The sequence below is a fragment of the Sceloporus occidentalis genome, unplaced genomic scaffold (genome assembly GCF_023333645.1).
Source record: "Sceloporus occidentalis isolate IW3139 unplaced genomic scaffold, rSceOcc1.0.p SCAF_1, whole genome shotgun sequence".
NCBI classification, from domain to species: domain Eukaryota; kingdom Metazoa; phylum Chordata; class Lepidosauria; order Squamata; family Phrynosomatidae; genus Sceloporus; species Sceloporus occidentalis.
Window position 1 is genome coordinate 297719789 of NW_028316981.1, and position 25707 is coordinate 297745495.

Consider the following 25707-nt stretch of genomic DNA (forward strand, 5'->3'; position numbering starts at 1 on the left):
CCAACAACACACAGACTGGTGTGTTTTCAAGACCGGTGAGTACTGATTGGTTTTTGGAAGTAGGCAAAATGCACTAATGTTGTTGTTATCACTGCCAGTGTTAAAGCTGATACATTCTGCTTGTGTTTTATGTAAAACTGCCAATGTTTTTTGCCTAGGCTATGTTGATATTGGCATGATTCCAAAAGGCGCAAGAAACATCAAAGTAACAGAAGTGGCAGCAGCAGGGAATTTCCTTGCATTACGGAGTGAGAATCCAGAGAAGTATTATCTCAATGGGGGCTTTATTATCCAGTGGAATGGAGACTACAAAGTGGCAGGAACAGTATTTCAGTATGGGAGAAAAGGAGACCTGGAAAACCTAACTGCTCTTGGACCCACAAATGAATCTGTATGGCTACAGGTATGCCAGTGCACCATGTGCTGCAGCAGCAAATTGCTGTGGGGATGGAGTGATTATTTCTCTATTTTTCCAGGTTTCAATGTAGAAAGCCTTCTGTATGACTTTGGAAGTCCCTCCTTTGGGAAATTAGGAAAGTCCCTTCTTAGCTTTCCTTTCAGCGACTGAGTAAGATCTTTCTTTTCCAGCAAGTCTTTGGAAATTGATTTTAACAAACAGAGATGGGGAACTTTAGGGTGCTGTGCTGTTTTTAATCTATTTTAAAGTAAGATTTTAATTGGTTTTAATTCTGTTGTAATTTAATACTATTTTAATTCTGTTGCTATTTGATACTGTTTAATTTTAATCTTAATTTTGTATGTTTTAATTTTTTTAACTTGTATTCTCTGCCTTTTTCATCACACTATAGTGGACCCTTCCCATCTGTGGGGGTTTGGTTCTAGGGGCCCCAATGAATGGCAAAAAACACAGATGGGCTGCATCTATACTGCAGAAATAATCCAATTTGACACCACTTTAACTGCAATGGCTCAGTGCTAAGGAATCCTGGGGATTACAGTCTGTTGTGGCACCAGAGCAGTCTGACTGTGAACCGACCAAAATCAGTTATTAGTATTTTAGGGTTCTTCTTCCTTTAAGGCAGGTGTGGCTGTCAAGATGTTGTTAGACTGCAACTCCTACTATTCTTCATAATGGGCTATTCTGGGTTGGGCTGATGGGTTAAAGTCCCACACCATCTGGAGTGCCACAATTGCTGCTCCTCTCATATTGGTTCACTCTAAAAGTTTTTTGTACTTTAACAAGGGTCAGTTTTTAGCTGCGTACATGTGAATACTGTGGGCTCTTGGTATCCACTGGGGGTTGGGTCCAGGACCCCCCATGGTTACCAAAATCTAAAGCTGCTCACATCCCATTAAATGCAATGGCTAGGAAAATGGTGTCCCTTATATAAAATGGCAAAATCAAAGTGTGCTTTTTTGTAATTTATATATTTTCTAAATATTTTCAAGCTGTGGATGCATGAATCCGAGGAAAAAGAATCCGTGGATATAAGGGACCAACTGTACTCAGCTGAGAATATAATATTCTTGTTGGTTTTTCAAACCATTCCCACTTCAGTCAGACACAACGCTTGGCCTACTCCTCACAGAGCCAGCACAGATTACAGATCAGGGTTCATATTACTGAATGCTTCTATACAGAGATGAACCCACACACACATGCAGATGAAAAATCAGCATGTCAGGAAGAAAGGTGTGTAGAACCAGAGCCTGGAAAAGTCTTTTTGTGGCTTGGTTTTTGTTTTTATTTTGACAACTCTCCAAATGGTAGATTCTGGGAATTGTTTTTCAAAAAAAGTAACTATTCCAAGTTCCAGCTAGAAGTAGGCTTCTCCTTGATATTTAATTTTTATGAGAGAATTTTACTGGGCAAAGAAGCTTCAAGACATGTCAGCTACCATGTGCCACCAAAAGTTGCTCAGTTTATTGCCATAAGAAGAACATGGCTTATAGCACAGATGGAGAAAAAGGGTTACCAAGTGGCAGGAGTTTGGTGCATTTCAGAAAAGATCTAAACAATCCCAACAAATTTATATATCTGTCTGTCTTTCTCTTATTTGCCTCTCTATTTTTTCATTCAAAATAAGACAAGAGACTTCTGCCACTATTCCTTACAAAACTGAAGAACTTGTGTCCCTCTCTTTTCAATATGGTTGGAATACAGTCCCATGATCTTTGACCATTGGCCGTCTTGCCTAGGGCTGACGGGACTCAGAGATGCTCAACACCTGAAGGGCCACAGATTGCCCATCTAATAATAATAATAAAAATAATAAAAAAATTATTTCTATCCCTTTTTTGCCAGGCAATCAAAGCAGCGTACAACAGGTTTGCTCCCCTTCCAAAATTTGAAGCTTCTTTGATTTCATATTTGCTTGGTACCATTTTGTGATCAGATTTAGATGAAATTGCCTTTTTCAGCTCCTGTTTCAGGAGAATAACCCTGGAATAAAATACGAATATACTGTCCGCAAAGACTGGAGCTCAGAGAATGAAGTAGAAGACCCGGAGTATTTTTGGCAATACGGGAGCTGGACAGGTTGCAGTGTGACTTGTGGACATGGTAAGACTACACTAGTGCCATTGTTTGCCTCTCTTTTGCCAGCTGCTTTGGCCTTGCCGTTCATTATCTTAACAGCATGCCAATTAGGGAACAAATAGACTGCTCAGGGGTTGACAAATGGAATTTAATTAACACCTGTCTTGAACCACATGCCCCTTGATAGGCCACCCTGTAGAAAATCAGTGTATTGAAAGCCACTCTGCGAGGTTGTTAATCAGTGATTAATTGAATGTCATGTTAAACTATTTTGCTTGGAATATGGCCCCTCCAGACAACAATGCAGAGGGTTTTTTAAATCCGTCCCTTGATTTAATTATGTGGACATTTTGCATCTTGCTATGCAAAAACAAAACAAAACAACCCCCCCCCCCCCAGTATTTTACATGCTTTTCAAAGATATAAAGCTAATATTTTAAAAAAAAAACAGAAGATGTTTGTTAAACATTTATATAGCTCTTCAAAACTGTCCAAAGCCAGCATGGGTTGATGAAATAATTTGCTAGTTGTCAGTGCTGCCTGCCACTGTGAAGTGATCAAAGCAGGAAAGGAATACTCAACCTTGTCAGAAATTAATGCTAAAATTGTTGTGGAAGAAGAAAATAGCTTGTGCTAGACCATGCAAAACATGCATTGCTGGCTAGCTAGCTACCTTTCTTCCATCTCAGTAGTCTGGGATCACTTAGGGGTGGGCAGCTGTGGAGAGCACAGGGGCTACATGTGCCCAGTGGACTGCACCCCCTTAAAAATCAGCTTCCATGTGGCTGAAAACAAAATCAGAAGTGACTAGTGGTTTCTGGTTTTGGCTATTTTTGGCCAGTTTTCAAAATGTTTGGGGGAGAGGAAGATTGGAAAGTTTATTGGGTTGTGATTTCTGGTTTGACAAGTGATTCTCCTGCAATTTGAGGGGGCATGCATGGTTTTAGGGGTGATTTGGGGGGAAAGGGACTGCAAAAAAGCCCCTGGGAAGCTGCAGTTTTCCCATTTTGGGGAAATGGTCATCAACCGTACACTTCCATGGTGCTGATTGTGTTAACCGTACCTCTGCTGCCACGTCTTCTTGGTAATTCCTCTACTTACCTGATCGCCCCTGTTGATCACCTATTACTACCATAGTTTAGTGGGCTGTTTTCTAAAATGTGGTTAATCTTAATTATAGTTACTTGAAACTAGCAAACTTCATAACCCATAGCTAGTTTCAACAAACCATAATTAAGACAAACTGGGTTCAGATATCCTGATGAGTTGAGGTTAGTCTAAATTTTTGAACACCTCTTTCTAGCTGTGTTGAAGAAAGGGAGGAAGAGTGTACAAGCTAAATGGGAAGCTAAGCTAATTCTTATAACAATAAACCAATGTTAATTGTAACAGCTAGCATCTTGGGTATTTTTGCACCTATTATATTGCAGTATTATTGTTCCCATACTGCAAATTAGAGTTAGTAGCTCACCTAAGACAGCTAATGAGTCTGCCACTAAGGTTCATCTAAACACATAGCAGTCTGCATCGATTCACCTTACACATTTAGATGCCAATTTAGCTTTCTTTGGATTGCTTATTTATTTATTTATTTATTTATTTATTTATTTATTTATTGGTGAAGATATTGTAAAAACTGGATTCCCCCCCCCCCCCCACACATGAATTTAACAAAAGAAAGGAGCAGAAGGGGGGGAATGCTGTATTTTGTTAGATACAGGATACAGCCAGCATGGTACAGCGGTTAGAGTGTTAGACTATAGCCCTGAAGATCAGGGTTTGATTCCACACTTGGGTACACTTGGGTGACCTTGGCCAAGTCACACTCTCTCAGGCTCAGAGGATGACAATGACAAACCCCCTCGGAAGAAACTTGCCTAGAAAACCCTATGTTAAGTTTGCCTTAGGGTCACCATAAGTTAAAAATGACTTGGACACAACAATGCTAGAGCTTTCCTAATATAGGATTATTTTTTAAGCTGTACATGATTAATTTCTGCCTGCTATGATGGTTTTGCAGAACCTCTGCAAAGTAAAATGGTAATGTTACTAAATGTGGACCCAGGATAGGCCCCTACTAGTAGATGAACTGAAACAGAAGATGCTGTTGATAGGGCATATAGTGCAGTGGCAAGGTTTTGTGCTGTGTAACCTGCCATTTAACCCATAACTTCACCATTGTTAAACTAACTCAACAGCCAAACTAGTTGACTTCAGTATGTGGACGGGATGGTGTGTCCTGGACTGCGGCCAGCACACACAAATAACACCAATAAGGATGGCTCAGCTAGGTAATTAGCAAGCAACTGGGAACAGTCCACAAACCTGCAAGGAGTGGTAGTTAAGGAGCAAGCCGAGAGTCAGAGCCGAAGTCAGGAAAACAGAGGTCAGAGTAGTCAGTCCAGGGTCAGGGCAGCCAGAAATAGCAAGAGTACAGGCCATTCCAAGGTCAAGGGTCAATGCAACAAGGAGTCAAGATACAGGGAACCAGTGCAGGCAGCAATCACACCAAAGGATCATGCAATGAACTCTGACATTGAATTGGTGTCTTCCTGCTTCTTAAGTAGGAGATTCTCTCCTCGGTACCAGCTGAGGCTTGTTTGCCAATTGTCTCTCAGCAATCCTCCTGGACCTGCGTCTGCCAGCACTCTCAGCCCTGCGTTGTTTAAAGGAGGGAACCTCCAGGCCTGGTTCCTCCCCAGAGTCACCACTAGGCTGCTGTGCCACCAGAGGAATCCCATCAGCACTAGGACTTGGCTGAGCCTCCTCCTCTGGGGCTGGGAGATCAGGGCTGGATTCTGGCAGAGCAGGATGAGCACCTGGTGTAGCCTCAATTACCTCTTGCTCTGGAGGAGCCCCGTCCTCCTCCTCATCCTCCGAGACCTGCTCTTAGCTGGCCATGACATGGTGGTACCAACATGTCCTTTGCTTCAAGATTACAATCCCCAGAATTCCCTAGTAGTCATGCTAGCAGGGGGATTCTGAAAGGTGTTGTCCTCCAAAAAGTAATTTGTGCAAGCTCTGCAAGACTCATTGGAACTCTCTAGAATCAAAATGGAAAACCTGTCCAGCTATGACTAGGGGTGTACCTTGTGGTGCCTATGGCATGTGTATACAAATTTGCAGCAATACCCTTGTTGCTAATGTAACGAGAGCCCTCCAGTCCTTTTTTTATTGCTGTACCCTTGCACGAATTTTGCTGGATGCTTGATGTGTTTTCCTGCTCTGATTCCCAGACATTTCTACTCATTTTATGATGATAATGATTTAACTACCCTAAAGGAAATTACTTTATATCATGTTAGGTTGGATGGCTAATTAAGATGTGTGCTGGCTTTCTTCTTTCAGTTAAATTAATGGATAAACAATTAGCTGTTTGCCTGAGTCATAAGTTCATTGGAAATTGGGCACTGCTAAAGGTAAAGTACAACCTAAGACATTTTGCTGGCTGGCTTGATGTTGCTCCTTCCACTGAGCCAACAGCTTCATCCTCCTTTAATTTTAGTGATAGGATAGCATCCTTCACTACACCTCAGGCAGCAGATTAGTTTAGGGGATGCAAAATATACACAGCTTTGTCCTTGAACAGATAGGAACAAATAGCAGGGGCTCAGGGGGAACATTCAGGGGTTTCCACTGCTGCCTTTTTGCCTCTGCTGCCAAAAGCAAATGTCTCACTCTTCCTAATGGTTGTGCTGGCCCTTATCAACGTTTCTGAGGTTCATGCAGGCAGTGGTACCAACTGGCCAGAAGACAACCCATCTTGAGATGATATCACACCAGGTTCATAAGGTGCCATAATCCCACTAGTCCAGCAAATGCAAACAGGCTGGTGACAATCATTATTGCACAGCTCTTCAAAAGTATGATGGTGCTGCTTCTGTCCCGGCCTCTACCTTCTTCAAGCTAGTATCCATAGCCCTACTTCCCTGCCCTAACTCCTTCCCAGCATCCCTTGGTCTGTTGTTTTTTAAAAAATTATTTTCAGTGTGATTACACAATCATGGCAATCCATTAAAAAAGTGAAAGAAGACGAAGAAGAAGGATATGCTTGGGAATAGAGAGGGAGAAGCAGTGGAAGAGGAAAGGAACATAATCACGCCCACTTGCACCACATAGAATTGTAGAATCAAGAGACCTGAAGGGCCATCCAGTTCAACTCCCTGCCATGCAGGAAGACACAATCAAAGCACCACTGACAGATGGCCATCCAGCTTCTGTTTAAAAACCTCCAAAGAAGGGGACTCCACCACTTTCCGAGGCAGTATATGACCGTCTGTATATCAGAATTGTTTCAGAGGCAAATTAATCACACTCACTCAAATGTAGTGCAATTGGAAGGCATTGACAGGTTTTGCCCATCATTGAGAAAGAGCAGTCCAGCATTGGGTGGACTACAGACCAGCCACACTAGACAGACACAGTATTGTGTGATAAGCTACTGCCATAGATGCTGCTATCATGCTCTAATTTCACTTTTAAAGCATGGTGCGATAAAGTTTTCAGTCATGTTTTGTTCTCTGCCACTTGTTAAAAACAAGTGAATTTCCCCCTCATATCTTTTAACTTCTTTTTTATATATGTTGTAAGTTATGGTGGTACCTAAACTGATATTTTTACCTTGAGCTCCTCCACTAAAAAATGGATTCTCTTCCCTGAGCTCGACTCCTTCTGCATTTCAACCCATGACCTAGAGAGAACCACTTCCGTGCATAACCAGAGCTCAGAATCGCTACACTTTAACCTGCAGTTTTTGGAATTGCACAGCCAGCATTGCTATTGTTGCCCTTCCTGAGGATCTGGGATTTTGGAAGGTGCCCACTAGTGCCTGGTCTGAGTATATCAGCTGTTCTCTCATTTAGAATTCTTCACCCACTGAAAACCACTCATTGCACCACCACTTCTGAATGCAGCATATTCTTTCTTGTAGGTTTCCAACGTCAAACTGCTCGCTGTGTGAAAAGGGGGAAAGGTGTGGTGAAAAACTTGTTTTGTGATCCAGAAACACAACCAAATGGAAAGCAAAAGAAATGCATCGAAAAAGATTGTCCACCAAGGTAACAGAGACATATTTTTATATATAGGTGCAGCATGTATATGTAGCAGAGAGAGATGGAGGTATGTGACAATGGCTTGTTGTAGAAGGTTAGTTGGCCAATAATAATTGTAAGCTGCTCTGAGAGCTTTCAGGGCTGAAGGGAGGGGTATAAATATCGTAAATAAATAAATAAATAAATAAATAAATAAATAAATATTTTTTTTCCAAGAAGACATTTGTCTTTTACCTCCATCTCTGTTTCTACTTAGAGCTGCAGTATGGCCTGCCTTAGAGGACTATTATAAGGCTAAGTGAGATCGCCCATTAATGACTTTGAATACTTAAGGAATATGGAGTCGAAGGCTTTCATGGCCATCATCCATAGTTTTTTGTGGATTTTTCAGGCTATGTGGCCATGTTCTAGAAGAGCTTCTTCCTGATGTTTCGCCAGCATCTGTGGCTGGCATCTTCAGAGGATGCTTACCTGGAAAGGAGTTGGGACAATGAGCACTATCAAGCAGACACTAATCCTCCTTTGCAGACTCTCCCACCCTGAGGCCTGCCATTAGCAACAGAACAATACACATACAAATCACTCCTGCCTTCCCTGGTCACACAGTATACTGTATACATACCCAACTCCTTTCCAGGCAAGCATTCTCTGAAGATGCCAGCCACAGATGCTGGCAAAACATCAGGAAGAAACTCTTCTATAACATGGTCACATAGCCAGAAAACCCCACAAATAACTTAAGGGATAAATTATTCCATTGTCAATTAATATGAACTCTTTGCTATACTTTCCCAGCTATTCATAAAGAAGGATCTCTCGAGTTACACATCATGTTTCTTCCAGAGGAGTATTTTATTGTACAGTCACCATGTCCCATTCATTGAACACTACCAAAGAGCTGGACATTTGTTATTTTCCATTTGTAGTACAGCCATGCTTTTCTGTTCCTCGTTCTATCTTTTTTCTTTCTTTCTTTCCAGAAAAAATCTGTAAAGGAAGAGAAGACAGAGAGGCACTGCAGAGTCATTTAATGGCACTAGTGGTAGCACTAGAAATCCTGTATTTCGGAGCACTTTGGCCTACTTCACAAATATGGGCAATAGGATTATTATTTTTATTTTTATTTCACAGGGTTGATGGCAACCAGTACAGCTTAAGCTGTGTCTAATTCTCTGAAAGATATATCGAGGCTTCAGGATGGTCTGAGCCATTGAGGTTCATCAGACACTACAAGATAGATAAATATAAGTCAGCACAAGTGGCATTTGGTAGAACTATGCTGCAGTCAGTGTTAGCGAAATGAAGTTCCCATCCATAACTGAGACTTGGGTAAGTCCCAATCATGGTAGATTGGCCCTCCATGCCATCCCAAGAATGAGAAGTTAGATTTACCATTAATGTTCATTCTGGGATGGCAATAGGATCAATTCACCTACCCTTGGGATTATTAATATAGGCTCCGGGGACAAGGACAGATTGGTCAGGTGGGCAGGCTAGATAATCAAAACTGTCGAAGAAGGGAAGGAGCTACATGGATGTAACCGAAAAAGCATGCTGAGCTCTTGCCAGTCCAGCTCCTTCCCTTCTCCAACAATTTTGATTATCTTGCCATCCCACCTGACCAATCCATCCTTGTCCCCTAAGCCCTATTCTTTCCAAAGTGAAATGTCCCAGGCGTTTATCATGCAAAACTGGTAAAGTGCAGTTACAGTATATAGTAGCATCTTTGGCAGGTACTTATCACACCATATCATGTCTCTCCTGTTGCTGCTTTGCATTTCAGTTACTGGTGGAGCACACCTTTTCATTCACAGAGGGGGAGGACTGTCAGTAAAAAGGTTCCCTCCCCCAACAAATGAAATACAAGGCAGCAACAAGAAAGACATAACATGGTGTGAGTAAGTACCTGCCAAGATGCTATTATCCTACTATAATTGCACTTTACTAGTTTGTGTGTGATAAACTCCTGGGATATTTCACTTTGGAAAGAGCAGGGTTGGCCCAAGACATTTTACTGCACTGAAGTGATGAATCATAGATGTCTCCCACTCATTCAAGATGCTTTGATATCCAAAGTCAACATTATTTTGGTAGGCAAAAAATCCCATAAGCATCTCTCCTTCTTCCTGCAATGAAAGTATACATTAAATAACTAGCAATGTGTTGCCTTCCAGATCCGATGCCTGTTCTTTCCCCAGTGGGGGTGGGGAATCTTGATATTTTTTTTCACAAGTAAAAAATATATGCAAACCCACCTGAATTAGTGGCAAAATTAGACACTAACAGATGAAGGAGGGTGGGACATGGGGATTAAATCTTTCCTACTCATTTGGGAGCCTGAGGATCATTGCACTGCTGCAGCTGCTTTTATCCCCTGTAGGCAGCAGTGGAATGTCTCTTTCTTGGAGAAAGCAGTCATGCAGCTGGAGGAAGAGCATTTTGGGGCAGGAAGAAAAAGGATATAACTCTCCTTCCCACCAGCCATGGTCCCAATGAAAATCCTGCACTGGTGCACATACTATTCCTTTGAATAATGGAAAGAGCTGTGATTTCATTAAGATGGATGCTCTGTCCATTGATAAAGGTTTGCAGCTATTCCATTTGTTGTTGCTATAGGCAGTTCATCACCTGATTTTTCTGTGGACAAGCCTTGCTGTATTTAGCTAGGCTGGCCTTCAGGTAGGAGACAGATGGTACACCCTACCAACCTGGTTGAACCTGCCAAAGCCCATGCTATACTGGTCTAGCCTTCAAGAACCCAGGAGGGGTCACCTCCATATCACCATGAGGTGGAGAAGTAGGTCTCAGTGGAGATGTGCATGTCATTAGCATTTAAAAATGAAAAATGCAGCATCAGATGATACATAAAGCACCATATCCCATTTGGCCCTGTGTTATGTTTCGTGACATGCTGGCAGTGACTCAGAAGAAAGTCACACTGAAGTCAGTGGGGCATAGGTAAAGTTAGTCCCTTGACATGAATGTTTAGTGATAACCAATTGTAGGGAGCGGTGCTCATCTCCGTTACTAAGCCAAAGAGCCAGTGTTGTCTGAGGACTGCTCTGGTGGTCATATGGCCAGCATGACTGCACCGAACGCTGTTACCTTCTCACTTAAGTAGTACCTATTTATCTACTTGCATTTGCATGCTTTTGAACTGCTAGGCTGACAGAAGCTCAGACTAGTGATGGGAGCTCTCCCCATCATGCAGCACTCAGGCCTTGTACTGCCAACCTTCCAATTTCTCAATCTTCAGAATTGGCATTTTAACCACTAAGCCACCACTTTTCAGTGGGGCATAAGTAGGTGTAAGATTTCAGCTTGAAACTGTTATTGTCTACTCAAGCAACACTGTCCACAGATCAAAACTTTTACCTTTGAAAAGTCAAAAGATGTATTTGTGTGTGAGAGTGTGTAGTTTTCATTTTTCTTTTCTTTTCCTTTGTTTTAAACACCAAAAATAAATCAAAAACTTTTGGCTATGCAAACAAACAGTATATCTTGAACCTTAGCTTACAAAGTGCAGAGGTGGTTTTATTGCCTGATAATATTCCTCCTGATTACCGTATTTTCTGGCATATAAGACGACTGGGCGTATAAGACGACCCCCAACTTTGTCAATAAAAATATAGAGTTTAGGATATACTCACCGTATAAGACTACCTCTCTTCCTGAGAAGCCAGCAGCTGGCCAAGGGCTCGCGCGCAGGCTTCAAGAGGCCTCCAGAGGCCCCTTAGAAGCCTGCGCCGGGCTGCCGGCTTCACAGGCCTCCAGAGGCCTGAGAAGCCAGCAGCCAGCTGTGCGCATGCATGCCAGGCTGCAGGACTCTCTAGTTGCCGGGCTTAACCTGGCGTATAAGACAGCCCCTGACTTTTGACCCAATTTTAGAGGGTCAAAAAGTCATCTTATACGCTGGAAAATACGGTAGTCATTTGTCAGTGCTGGATTTTAGGACAGATCTTGCTGGTGTTACAGAGTAAACACTGAACATCTGTTAGAGGAATTTGCCATTTGTTTTACTAACCTCTCAGTAGAGGAATGCCTCATAATGTTGTTAAATATGCAAACAGTTTGTTAAAGTATATGGATGCTACAGTGGAATGATTATTCAGTGCTAATTACTGGAAAGGCAGCTGACAGTATAATCTGATTTGATAACAACTGGCCTCTGTAATATCTGAACATACACCAGAGACATTCTGTGTTCAAATTAAAAAGAAATGAGCATTTTATTCTAGAGTCAGCAAGGAAAAGGAGAACAGCAATCCCATGCACATTTACTCAAAAGAAAGGCCCACTAAATTATATTAAATTTTATTTCTCGGGAAGTGTGATTAGGATTGCAGGCTTAACTGGGTAAGGCACAGTCCCTTGGGAACTTTTGTCCTTGGTTGTCATGGATGCAACACAGATTTGGATCTATTTGAATTTCACCAGGTCTGAATTATAATTTAATGCCTGTCTACTACCACCTAGAGCTTGGAAAGTTACTTTTCTGACTATAATTCCTGCATGGCAGGGGATTGGACCTTGGGGTCTCTTCTCTATAATTCTATTCTCTAGCCAGCATGGTTTACCATGCTGGTAGATTCTGGAGATTTATACCAGAAAAGTAACTTTTCCAGTCCCTGGTACCATCTATGCAAACTTCACTAGGGAAGAATGAATGTGACTCTTGCAAAAGGAATTTGAAGCCTTTAGAATTCTTTGAAAGGGTCAATAATGTTATGAATAAGTGCAAACCAAGTGTGTGTGTGTGTTTCATTGCTAGCTACAGAATTCTAAATGCACTACATTGCATACTTAGACATTAAAAAGCCAAATAAGGTACAATGACTGGAATTATCTTAGGAACTCCCTTAATGTGCATTGAGTCTTAATGAATACTTAATGAATATGACAGTCTTACAGTAGTTTAGTCATCTTGGCTTCTAGCGAGGAGAGTTCAGGCTTGATTTGCTCTTGGATCCATTCCTTTATCTTTTTGGCAATCCATGGCATCCACAGAACTGTTCTCCATCACCACATTTCTTAAAAAGAATGAAGCATATGAAAGGAAATGTGGTGATGGAGAAGAGTTCTGTGGATGCCATGGATTGCCAAAAAGATAAATGAGTGGATCCAAGAGCAAACTCATACTTGGACTCAATGCACGTTAAGGAAGTTCCCAAGATAAAAGGAACTGTGCAGGACTGCTTGGTAGAAATCATAATTTAAGAAGATGCCAGCCTGGTTTATCAGTTCATTAACAAGTAGAATCTCCCTGTTTACTGTCAATTGATATTTAGAAATATAGTGACCTGTGGACATCAGTAGGTTGTATAATTTCTGTTGGTGAATCTATTTACTTTTGAATATGTAGGAAAAAATTTAAGAAAGATTTGAGAGCAAAGCCTGCACAGCCTCTGTCTTCTTTCAAGGCAGCTAATATTCTCTGGACCAGTAACTAGCAAAGGCTGACTTTCAGTCAGGGTGGATTAAAGGGCTTACTAACGTAGTATTAATATACGGAGTAGGATTATGCAGACTTCCTAGGTAATGCCAAAGGTGTAGTCTACAGTAATTAAAAAAGCGTGCAAGGGACCACGTTCTGCTTCTCATTGCAAACTGAAATGAATCCTTGGCCCTAGCTGGTTTTTAATATGCAAGTTTCAAAACTTAATTGGCTTGAGAACGTTATTACCAAAGCACAAAATAGATTCAGCATTGTGTACCATCAAGATCTCCAATTTATGATGACCCTATGACAAACCTATCATGGGGTTTTCTTGGCAAGATTTAGAAGAATATTGCACAGCGTTCTGACAACGTTCTGGGAACCCGATGGGAACGGAACGCATTTCAGTTTACCGCACGTATGTGTTCCCATCGGGTTCCCAGAACGTTCCCAATGTGTTCCACATGCGTTCCAGGGTGGGGACGAATTAGATGTGTTCCCAGCGAGCTGTAACGTTCTCAGAACATTCCATAAGAAGTCTGTGCAGTATTCTTATCCGTTCCCAATTCCGTTCTCTCATTCCTCCGTTTCCTGATTGGCTGAAACAATGCCCTTCTCTTTAGTCCTCCAAAGTCCTAGAGCGTACTAAATTTTTCATTGCTCTCCCATGTACGACGCGCCGCCCTCTTTGACAAAACTAACATAGATTTTATCCTATTTCCCCCCAAACTATATCTCTATCTCTATCTCTATCTATCTATCTATCTATCTATCTATCTATCTATCTATCTATCTATCTATCTATCTGCGCACATTGGCAATATGGTTCTAAATGTTGTGTGTGTATATATGCATATATTTAAATATATGACTCTGTATGTGTCTGCTTTCTGCACACACACACAGAAACTATACATAAAATGGCTAATGTGTGCATATTTGTGTGTGTGTGTGTGTGTGTGTGTGTGTATGTGTTTCTCGGTTTGTTCTGTGCACACACCCAAACACCCAAAAAATACAGACATATTTATATAGATAGAATTCATAGCAGTAACTTTCACAGGTTGAATGTTTGTAAACTTAAACGGAGTCTCAAAAGTCGAAGATACAGTTTCTTGGGAATTGTCACAGTGACTTTGTTGCCAACGGATAGCAATGTGTCTAGAGACATTTTTCTGTAGTGGTGTGTTAATGGCCCGCCTCTGTTGGCTGTACACACCATACAGCATGATATCAGAGGGTGAGGGTTCATGGGACATTGAGGGGCAGTGGATACAGTGAGATGGATGACCGGACACTACAACAGGGACAATCGTCCATGCGGAGAGGAGGACCCTGATGCAGTTTTTTAAAAAACAACTGTCGGCCTCAGAGGATGTGGTGGCTCGATTCCCTCTGTGCTTTTGACAGATACTTCTGGGGCTGGCGCCACCTTGGCGTTGGGGACTTCCCTCCCCTTTAGTTGATTGACAGAGAAAAGGGAGGCAAGCAGGAAGGAATGTAGACAGGGATTGGTTGGTTTGGGTCAGATGTGGGGAGAGAAGAAGACTATTGGATGGCCAGGTTTAGGGCATTGAAGCCCGCGAGGCCATAGGAGAAGAGGGGTGCTGGCATGCTGGGAAAATTATGCAAATTAGCTTTTAATTTTGGGCGAAAAGAGTTTATTACTGCCCAATTAGCGAGTTGTTGGTTCAGGGAACAACAGTTATGGATAGTCCAGATACAGAGGACTGAGATAGCAGGAAATTTCCAGAGTCGCCATGATACAAAAGACAGTGTCAATTAGTGGGGTCCTGGGTGATTTTGATGCCAAATTGCCCAGTTGGGCCTCCTGTGATGGGAGCCCAACATGCCGCATTTAGATCACCATCCTTGGTGGTGACACAGCACTGGAAACAGTAATGCTGAGGCGGGCTCTATGCTGGTACCATGGTGAAGCATCTCATGAGATGCCCCACTGGGTAGCCAGAGGGGCGCAAGCACATAGCATGACCCTGTTTTCATACTGTGTGACCTCCAAGGATGGTGATTTACAGTGGCTTTCACAAAAAAGAGGCGGGGGAACTTCCCCCACTTCACATTCTGGTTAAAGAAAAGAAATAGAACAGAAAAGCCTCCCCCCCCCCCCCTTTCCCTCATGGACGTGGCTGAGAAAGGATAATTTGTGCAAGGTCACTCAGCAGGTTTCTATGGCCAAACAAGGATTTGAACCCTGGTCTCCAGAGTCATAGCCCAATGTTCGAACCACTACACTATGCTGGCTCACAAAACAGATACCAAAGTTTAAATATATTTAATTAGCAAATTGATTAGATTAAGTAGTAATCCTGCAGTCTTTCAGACAGGGCCATAGGATCAGAGCCTGGAAAACTTCTGCTGGCTGGAGATTTCTGGGAGTTCCAGTTCAAAAAAGTAGCCTTTCCAAGCTCTGGTGTAGTGTAAGTCAAACTCAGAGAGGGTGGTCCAGGGGTAGAGGAAATACACCTTATAAAGCAGTTCTCTGCTGATTGATGGAGAGTTTTGCCTCAGTAGTTTCTCTGTTAGCAAAACACTGACCGCAAAGAAGATGAAAGGAAAGTAATCCTGCAGTGGATGAAGAGAGGCCTTGGATCTTGAACCCATCCCAACCTCTCTGTCCAAATACACACTGCTTTGACCCTTCAGGAGAAATTCAGCAGAACACACAAAATGGAACCAATGAGTTGGCCCTCACGCTGACTTTGACTTACGGCAACCCTGTGAATGAGAGACCTTCAAGTCACCTTGTCATAAACAGCCCTACACATGTCCCAGAAACTCAGAGCCATGGCCTCCTTGATAGAGTCTATGCATCTGTAATGCAGTATTCCTCTTCTCCTACTGCCTTCTACATTGTCAAGCATCATGTTAAGAGGTATATTAAATCTTTTATTGTTTGACTACACTGCTTTTGGCAGTCTGTGCCATATGAAAAGAAGGCAACTATGTTGCCTTCAAGCCATGCTGTTCCTGACTCGTTCCGCTATTCCTTTCGTAACCCGAAAATTTCGTAACCCGAAACACATTTTCCATTGAAAATAACTAATGCGTTCTATGACCTCAGACTGAACCTGCAAGTCAAAACAAAGGTACAATAGAGGCCTATTAAGCTAAGTACCCTACAATACAAGTTGCCTGAGGCACTAAAGAGCTTAAGAATGACATGCAGGTCCATTCTAAAGTTTCTAAAGGATAAAGAAAAAAAGGTTTTGACTTATCTTTGCTGGTCCTGGCATCTCAGAGTGAGGCAGGAGGAGGAGAGGGGCAGCCAAAAAACCAAATTTAAACCAATTTAACCAATTCAACCAATTTAACCAATTCAACCAATTCAACCAATTCAACCAATTCAACCAATTTAACCAATTTAACCAATTCAACCAATTTAACCAATTCAACCAATTTAACCAATTCAACCAATTTAACAAAGTTAACCATTTTAACAAAGTTAACCATTTTAACAACATTTTTTTTTTTAAAATTTGGTGTGTTTTTTTAAGGGTCCTGAGCACCTTTGCCCTTCTTGGATGACGGTTCTCCCTCTTTTGTGAAGAACTGGTCCAAGGATGTCTGCTTTTGCCGGGCCAATTTAACAAAGTTAACCATTTTAACAAAGTTAACCATTTTAACAACATTTTTTTTTTAAAATTTGGTGTTTTTTTTAAGGGTCATCAGCACCTTTGCCCTTCTTGGATGACGGTTCTCCCTCTTTTGTGAAGAACTGGTCCAAGGATGTCTGCTTTTGCCGGGCCTTAAGCAGGTTCCTAAAATGGCTAAGGCAGACATTATCAAAATGGGCAATGGCATGGCTGGTGAGCACCTTCTCAGGGTGATGCTTCTCAACATAAGAAGACACATTGTGGAATTGCCGCAAAATGTCTTTAATTTCTGCCGTTGGCAAAAATGCCCCCGCCGCCTCCTCCTCCTGGCCCCTGTCAAAATGGAGCACGTCCTCATCCACGGCCGAGTGTTGCATGGCCGCCAAGGCCTTCAGGTCCTCTGTTGTCAGGTCCTCGCTGTGCTCCTCGATGAGTTCTTCCACGTCCTCGTTGTCCACGTCAAGTCCCAGGGACCTTGCGATGGAGACAATCTCAGTCACCTCTTCTTCACCTGGCTCAGCACCCTCGGTCTGTGACCCTTCCAAGGAAGAAGCATCAGGCCACAGCTTCCTCCACGCAGCAATCAGGTTGCGCCTGGTGATCTCCTGCCAGGCCAAGTCCACCATCTTCAAGCACACGACGATATCAAAATGCTGCTTCCAGAACTCTCGCAGGGTCAGCTGTGTGCTCTCCGTTACATCAAAACACCGCTTGAAGAGGTGCTTGGTGTAGATCTTCTTGAAGTTGGCAATGACCTGCTGGTCCATGGGTTGCAAGAGGGAGGTCGTGTTGGGTGGCAGAAACTGGACCTTGATGAAGGAGAACTCAGCAAGGATGTCCTTTTCCAGGCCAGGCGGGTGCGCAGGAGCATTGTCCAAGAGGAGGAGGCACTTCAAGGGCAAATCCTCTTCCTCCAGGTACCGCTTCACAGTCGGGGCGAAGACACTGTTGATCCACTCCACGAAAAGGAGGCGTGTGACCCATGCGCGGCCATTGGAACGCCACATCACTGGCAACCTGTCCTTTTGAATGTTGTGTGTCTTGAAGGCCCTTGGATTTTCCGAGTGGTACACCAACAGGGGCTTGATCTTACAGTCCCCGCTGGCATTCGCACACAACGCAAGTGTGAAGCGGTCCTTCATAGGCTTGTGGCCTGGCAATCTCCTCTCCTCCTGGGTGATGTAGGTGCGGCGAGGCATCTTCTTCCAGAAGAGGCCCGTCTCGTCGCAATTGAACACTTGCTGCGGGACGTAGCCTTCCTCCTCCACCATGGCCTTGAACTCGATGACAAATGCTTCGGCGGCCTGGTGGTCTGCGCTGGACGCCTCGCCGTGACGGACGACAGAGTGGATCCCGGTCCTCCTTTTGAACCTTTCAAACCAGCCACGTGAGGCTTTGAATTCCGGGGTGGCTGGCTCCTCCTGGGAAGAAGTTCCTTCGCCTGCCTCCTTGCTGGCCAGGTCTTCAAAAATGGTGGTGGCCTTCTCACAGATGACCGAGGTGGTCACAGTGTCCCCGGCTCGCTCCTTTTCTTTAATCCAGAGGAGCAGCAGGCGCTCCATCTCCTCGTGCTTTGGTGTCCTCTGCTTGGCAATCGTAGTCACGCCTTTCGCAGGAGCCACAACGGCTCTGATGGCCTCCTTCTGCTTGAGGACAGTGCCAATTGTAGAAGGGTTTCTTCCATACTCCTTGGCAATGTCCACCAAGCGCACGCCCCTCTCATGCTTGGCGATGATTTCCTTCTTGTCCTCCAAGGACAAGGGAGCCCTCTTCTTTTTGTCACCGCCGCTTTTATCTGTGGCTTTCTTGGGAGCCATAGCTCAAGCCTAAAAAGGACAAAAGGCACAGGCACTGAGCAAAAGCCACAATTGGAAACCACCCCCACCCCCAAGGTCACACTCTGTGGCCCACATCAAATCAAGGCCAAACATGCAAAACTCACATCCCACACTTTGAAAACATCACAGCCATGACCAAAGCACCCCAGAACCCAAACTCAAAGGCCAAAACCCCCAAATCTGAAAATGCAACCCCAAAGTCACACTCTCTGGCCCACATCAAATCAAGGCCAAACATGCAAAACTCACATCCCACACTTTGAAAACATCACAGCCATGACCAAAGCACCCCAGAACCCAAACTCAAAGGCCAAAACCCCCAAATCTGAAAATGCAACCCCAAAGTCACACTCTCTGGCCCACATCAAATCAAGGCCAAACATGCAAAACTCACATCCCACACTCTCAAATCATCACAGCCATGACCAAAGCACCCCAGAACCCAAACTCAAAGGCCAGAAACCCCAAATCTAAAAATGCAACCCCAAAGTCACACTCTCTGGCCCACATCAAATCAAGGCCAAACATGCAAAACTCACATCCCACACTCTCAAATCATCACAGCCATGACCAAAGCACCCCAGAACCCAAACTCAAAGGCCAGAAACCCCAAATCTAAAAATGCAACCCCAAAGTCACACTCTCTGGCCCACATCAAATCAAGGCCAAACATGCAAAACTCACATCCCACACTTTGAAAACATCACAGCCATGACCAAAGCACCCCAGAACCCAAACTCAAAGGCCAGAAACCCCAAATCTAAAAATGCAACCCCAAAGTCACACTCTCTGGCCCACATCAAATCAAGGCCAAACATGCAAAACTCACATCCCACACTCTCAAATCATCACAGCCATGACCAAAGCACCCCAGAACCCAAACTCAAAGGCCAGAAACCCCAAATCTAAAAATGCAACCCCAAAGTCACACTCTCTGGCCCACATCAAATCAAGGCCAAACATGCAAAACTCACATCCCACACTCTGAAATCATCACAGCCATGACCAAACCACCCCAGAACCCAAACTCAAAGGCCAGAAACCCCAAATCTAAAAATGCAACCCCAAAGTCACACTCTCTGGCCCACATCAAATCAAGGCCAAACATGCAAAACTCACATCCCACACTCTCAAATCATCACAGCCATGACCAAAGCACCCCAGAACCCAAACTCAAAGGCCAGAAACCCCAAATCTAAAAATGCAACCCCAAAGTCACACTCTCTGGCCCACATCAAATCAAGGCCAAACATGCAAAACTCACATCCCACACTCTCAAATCATCACAGCCATGACCAAACCACCCCAGAACCCAAACTCAAAGGCCAGAAACCCCAAATCTAAAAATGCAACCCCAAAGTCACACTCTCTGGCCCACATCAAATCAAGGCCAAACATGCAAAACTCACATCCCACACTCTCAAATCATCACAGCCATGACCAAAGCACCCCAGAACCCAAACTCAAAGGCCAGAAACCCCAAATCTAAAAATGCAACCCCAAAGTCACACTCTCTGGCCCACATCAAATCAAGGCCAAACATGCAAAACTCACATCCCACACTCTGAAATCATCACAGCCATGACCAAACCACCCCAGAACCCAAACTCAAAGGCCAGAAACCCCAAATCTAAAAATGCAACCCCAAAGTCACACTCTCTGGCCCACATCAAATCAAGGCCAAACATGCAAAACTCACATCCCACACTCTCAAATCATCACAGCCATGACCAAAGCACCCCAGAACCCAAACTCAAAGGCCAGAAACCCCAAATCTAAAAATGCAACCCCAAAGTCACACTCTGTGGCCCACATCAAATCAAGGCCAAACATGCAAAACTCACATCCCACACTTTGAAAACATCACAGCCATGACCAAAGCACCCCAGAACCCAAACTCAAAGGCCAAAACCCCCAAATCTGAAAATGCAACCCCAAAGTCACACTCTCTGGCCCACATCAAATCAAGGCCAAACATGCAAAACTCACATCCCACACTTTGAAAACATCACAGCCATGACCAAAGCACCCCAGAACCCAAACTCAAAGGCCAAAACCCCCAAATCTGAAAATGCAACCCCAAAGTCACACTCTCTGGCCCACATCAAATCAAGGCCAAACATGCAAAACTCACATCCCACACTCTCAAATCATCACAGCCATGACCAAAGCACCCCAGAACCCAAACTCAAAGGCCAAAACCCCCAAATCTGAAAATGCAACCCCAAAGTCACACTCTCTGGCCCACATCAAATCAAGGCCAAACATGCAAAACTCACATCCCACACTCTCAAATCATAACAGCCATGACCAAAGCACCCCAGAACCCAAACTCAAAGGCCAAAACCCCCAAATCTGAAAATGCAACCCCAAAGTCACACTCTCTGGCCCACATCAAATCAAGGCCAAACATGCAAAACTCACACCCCACACTTTGAAAACATGAGCAAAGCACCCCACCACCCCACAGCAAAAGCATGGTCACACTGTCTCACCCCACAAGGAGAAGGTAGAAATCCATCCACCTACCTGTAGAGAAATTCCTGATGGCAGGTCTTGATCCGAAGTGTACAGTCCAAAGGCAGAAAGCCAGAACAAGTCCAAAGGCAGAAAGCCAGAACAAGTCCAAAGGCAGAAAGCCAGAACAAGTCCAAAGGCAGAAAGCCAGAAAAAGTCCAAGCCTCCACTGGAACAAAGAGTTAGAGTTCAGAAGCAACTCTTCCTCTCCAGTCCACAAGGCCAGACAAAGAGGGCTGATCAATGGAAGCCGGCTTTTGTTTCTGAAGCCAGGCCACCCCCCCCAATTTCGTTAGCCAATCCAGATGATCAGCTTGATTTCTCAAGCCAATCACTACTGCTAACGAAATTCAAAATTCGCACCAAAGCTAACCCCTAACCCAGCCCCCTTAGCTAAGAGAAGGCTTTCCGTTAGCACTTTTCCGTTAGCCTATAGCTGCACTTTGCAGCATTTGAATTTCGCGCCGAAATGTATTTCGTAACCCGAAAAATATTTCATAACCCGAAACAGTTTTTTCCAATCCAACTTTTTCGTATCCCGGAAATTTCGTAACCCGATCATTTCGTATCCCGAGGCACCAGTGTAACTCCTTAACATGCTGCTTAACATGCTGATATATGGGTACTGGCAAGGTTGTTCTGAAATAGATATAAAATATAAATATATGTTCCATTATGCTTGCTTTGATGCCAGTTAACAGGTTTATCATAACAGATGCTGTTAAAATATTAACAATGCTCAAGGGGATTCACAGAAACTTGTTAGAAATGTATAGTTCCTCAAACAGTTGAAAATATATACCTGGCTATGTTTTATTATTGAGATGGTTTTGGATATGCTGCGGCGGACATGTGAAAGCCTTTATGAAATGAATGTGTAAACCCTTAAGAGATACTGTGACAAAGTATGAAAAGAGCGTGATGATGATGAGGGATAAAAGGCTATGTTAAATGCTATTCATCCTCTGGTTTAGTGTCCATGTCCCTTTTGCTGACCTCCATTCTCTTTTGGCTTTTTCTTCAGATGGTGGGCAGGAGAATGGCAGAAATGCTCAGCTACCTGTGGTCCAGCAGGTGAGAAGAAAAGAACTGTCCTCTGCATCCAAGCAGTAGGGTTTGATGAGCAAGCTTTGCCAGCTGAAGAATGCCAGCATCTGCTGAAACCAAAGACTCGCCTTTCATGCAACAGGGATATCCTCTGCCCATCTGACTGGACAGTAAGCAACTGGACTGAGGTGAGTTTACATAACCAACCTTTTTTCTTCGCTAACATTTGTACCCACCATTTCTTCAACACATTTCAGAGCAGCCAGAGTAAGCTGTGAGCTTATATATACTGGCAATGGTCTCTTTATTCATAGGATAATCGTGCTACGTCGTGTGATCATCTTTGCAATATTGCGTAATATTGATGGGAGCATACTGCTATGTTCCCCCTTTTTTTGTTGGTCTGATAATGTCCATGGTCCGTCTCCCCCCTAATAGCTATGAGGACTGTGCAATTAGGTTAGCAACAGAGAAAAATTCACACACACCCCCGGCTAGTTCTCAGCCTTCATGTGTTTTCCCAGCCTCAAAACTGCAAAAGAATGCCCAAAAAAAGTGTTCAACAAAATGATTAATACAAATATCCAACAATGTCTTTAATTTCACACCACTGGATAGTTGTTAATGTCTGGCCATGATGCTAACAAGAAGTCTAAAACGCATCCTCGTGGTGGCAGAGGTTCAGCTCACTATAAGTTCTTGGCTGCTCCCTGGTAACATCCAAAGCTGGCAGGATCTCAACAATTTGTTCCCTCTGGAGAACTGTTTCCTGGTTTCCAAGATTGCTGTCTCCTACTAACGGTTTGTAGCAGTGGATAAACATTGGATTGCTCTTGCTCTGCAAGACCAAAATTAGCAAAGATTCATAGCACCTAGTGCACTGTGAGCTCAATGGTACACACACCTCTGCTGGTATTAATGTAGCCCTGTGCAATGAGCAAAGGACTGAGGAAGAGGAAGGAATAAATGCTTGTGTGTATTCCAGTATGGATTAACCTGATCCACAGCTCCTAGGCTGATGTGTGAATTAGAACATCATTATCTTTCAGATTTTGCACTTCTCCAAATGTTGTAAGGCAGTGCCTGACTTTTAAACTATATTCATCAAACTGTATTTTGAAATGTACATTTTGAAAGAAAGTATCTTCAGGAAATTTTGTTGGAAACCTTTGTATACACATTAAAATATGGGCCATCCAGATTTTAATAATAATGATCACAGATTAATGTTCTCCAACACATAAATAAAACGAAAAAGAATAATTACATATGAAACTGATATGGACCAGAAATACTTCTCTCTTTGCAAAGAAAAAGTGCTGCACCTCCTGTTTTATGAATAAATAGCTTATCCATTATTATTATTATTATTTTAAAAAAATCAAACAATGCTCATAAGAATTCTATTCCCTTATGAAATTCTATTCTATTCCCTTATGAACTTAAATCTGAAATGCCACGTTTTGCAGGATTTGTTGTGGAGAGGTCCTGACTTGACTTTGCTGTGATTAATTAGTAACAAATGCTTAGCGGATGTGTTTCTCCTAGTCCCAATGCCTTCAAGCCTTCACTTCTTCATTCATGCAAGAATTAACTGAAGGCTTAAATTTGAATATACTTTTACCAAAATCCCTCCATTGACCATTTTGTGTGCCTTCTCAGCTCCCTCTTTTCATTTCTGTACAAATGAAAATGTGATGCTGGTAGGAACTGAATTAAATGTTAATTTCAGCTCATGTTGTTGATTAAGCATAACATCTATATTATAATTCTGTGTTCAGGCACTATATCCTAGTTTCCTGTGAAGCAGTTCCAGATATGGCATGACAGTTTGGCATCTGCTAAGAAGGATAACTAGGGAAGGGTAATAAGGGCACAGGATTGCCAGAGTGAAAACTGGAAGGGTTCCTGTATCTTTATTGATTGCCTAGAAGAGGGAATTTCAGCATTTGTTCCTTGTCACACAACCAGGTAATAAGCAAACATGTGCTGAAATTCACCCTTCTGCATGACTGTTATAGGTACAGAAGCCCTCTTTCATTCTAGCAACCCTAGAAGAAAAGAGTGAAAAGTTTCATGAAATCCAAGATCATAATGAAAATTGTGTGAAATGTTTTGGTTTTTGTTTCTTTTTCATTTAGAAAATTTTAGCGTTTTCAAGGTGACATATGTAAATCCAGATATCAGCCTAAATCCTATTATTAGTTTCAACAAGAGTACAAATGTTGAATCAGGTTTACTTATCCGTTCATTCGGCATTTAGTAATTGAGTCCATGGGTATATGCTAGTTGGGACTAACCAGCAGAATTCAGGGTCTTGTTCAGAGCAGGGACACATTTTAGGTAGCTCCCAGAATCCCGAGTGGTCAGGTTGGTTAGAAGATACTTGGATTTGTAGGCTTTTTAAAAATAAATACAATGGGCTCTTGGTTTCTGCTGAGGTTTGGTTCCAGGACACACACACACCAGATACCAAAATCCATGAATGATGAAATCCAATTAAATACAGTGGCATGGTAAAATGGTGCCCCTTATATAAAATGGCAAAATCAAGATTTTGATTTGTGTGTGTGTGTGTGTGTGTGTGTGTGTGTGTGTGTGTGTGTGTGAATGTATATATGAATATGTTCAAGCCATGGATGGTTGAACCCATCAATAAAGACTCTGTGGATGCAGAGGGCCAACTGTAAATTATACAATTTCTGATTTTAATTCAGTGGCTTTAGGAAAGGTCAAAGTACACAAAGAGAGACATATACACTTATTAGAGAATTGTGGAATTGCACAGGATGTACAGCGCTGTGTAAATTTACAGCGCTTTATAAATAAAGGTTAATAATAATAATAAGGATAACCTTTTCTCATTTTATGTGGGAGCCATGCTCTAACTATCTACACAGGCAGAGAGCTTGTGAAGGAATTCTCTTTTGCCAAATGGTCTCTGTACTTAGAACTCTTCCAAAAGGATGGTGGGACTGATCTAATCAAAGTCCTTATTTGTGTGAAATTGCTCCATGTTCCTACTGGTATATGTGCATATAGACCCTTCACATGACAGTTCAGGACATGGGTGGCAGGGGGACACAGCTGCTATACACATCACTGACAGCACATTCCTGTCCTATACAACTTTGTAAGCCCTTGCATTTTCTTTCAGTGTTTGCAGGAAGACATTTGACTTTCTTCTTTTAGTAAAGTCATTATGCCAGAGGCACATTGGCAACTGGCACAGAGTTAAAAACAGCTACTGAAGACTGCTTAAATGGTAGTCATAATCTAGAGACACAACACTGGTCAGCAATAGCCATCACTGGTTTGTTTTAACAGCAGCTTCTGGGCAAGAGAATTCTGTCTGTATATTATTATTATTATTATTATTATTATTATTATTAACTTTTATTTATAAAGCGCTGTAAATTTACACAGCGCTGTACATACAATCTTTTAGTCAGACGGTTCCCTGCCCTCAGACTTACAATCTAAAAAGACACGACACATAAGGAGAAGGGAGTGGTGGTGAGAAATAGGATCAGGTCCAGCAGATCTTCTCCACCTCCGAGGCCTGGACCAAGGCAGATGGACTGGAGGAATGCTAGCAACAATATCCTTAGAAAAAAGTTCTTTACACCAGAGCCACAAAAAACTTGTTGCTCCATAAAGGTCTCATTCTAAACAGAAAAATGTTTGAGCCCATCCTTCCAGG

At 42.9% G+C, this 25707-nt stretch overlaps 1 protein-coding gene across 1 annotated transcript in view; it reads left to right on the plus strand.

Annotated features, from left to right (window-relative positions):
- Positions 1-25707, plus strand: part of ADAMTS12 (ADAM metallopeptidase with thrombospondin type 1 motif 12) — a 213862-nt gene that overhangs the window by 157077 nt on the left and 31078 nt on the right. Inside the window, 4 exon segments of the mRNA XM_089496788.1 lie at positions 159-403; positions 2383-2524; positions 7431-7557; positions 21982-22192. Coding sequence (XP_089352914.1) covers positions 159-403; positions 2383-2524; positions 7431-7557; positions 21982-22192 — 725 coding nt within the window.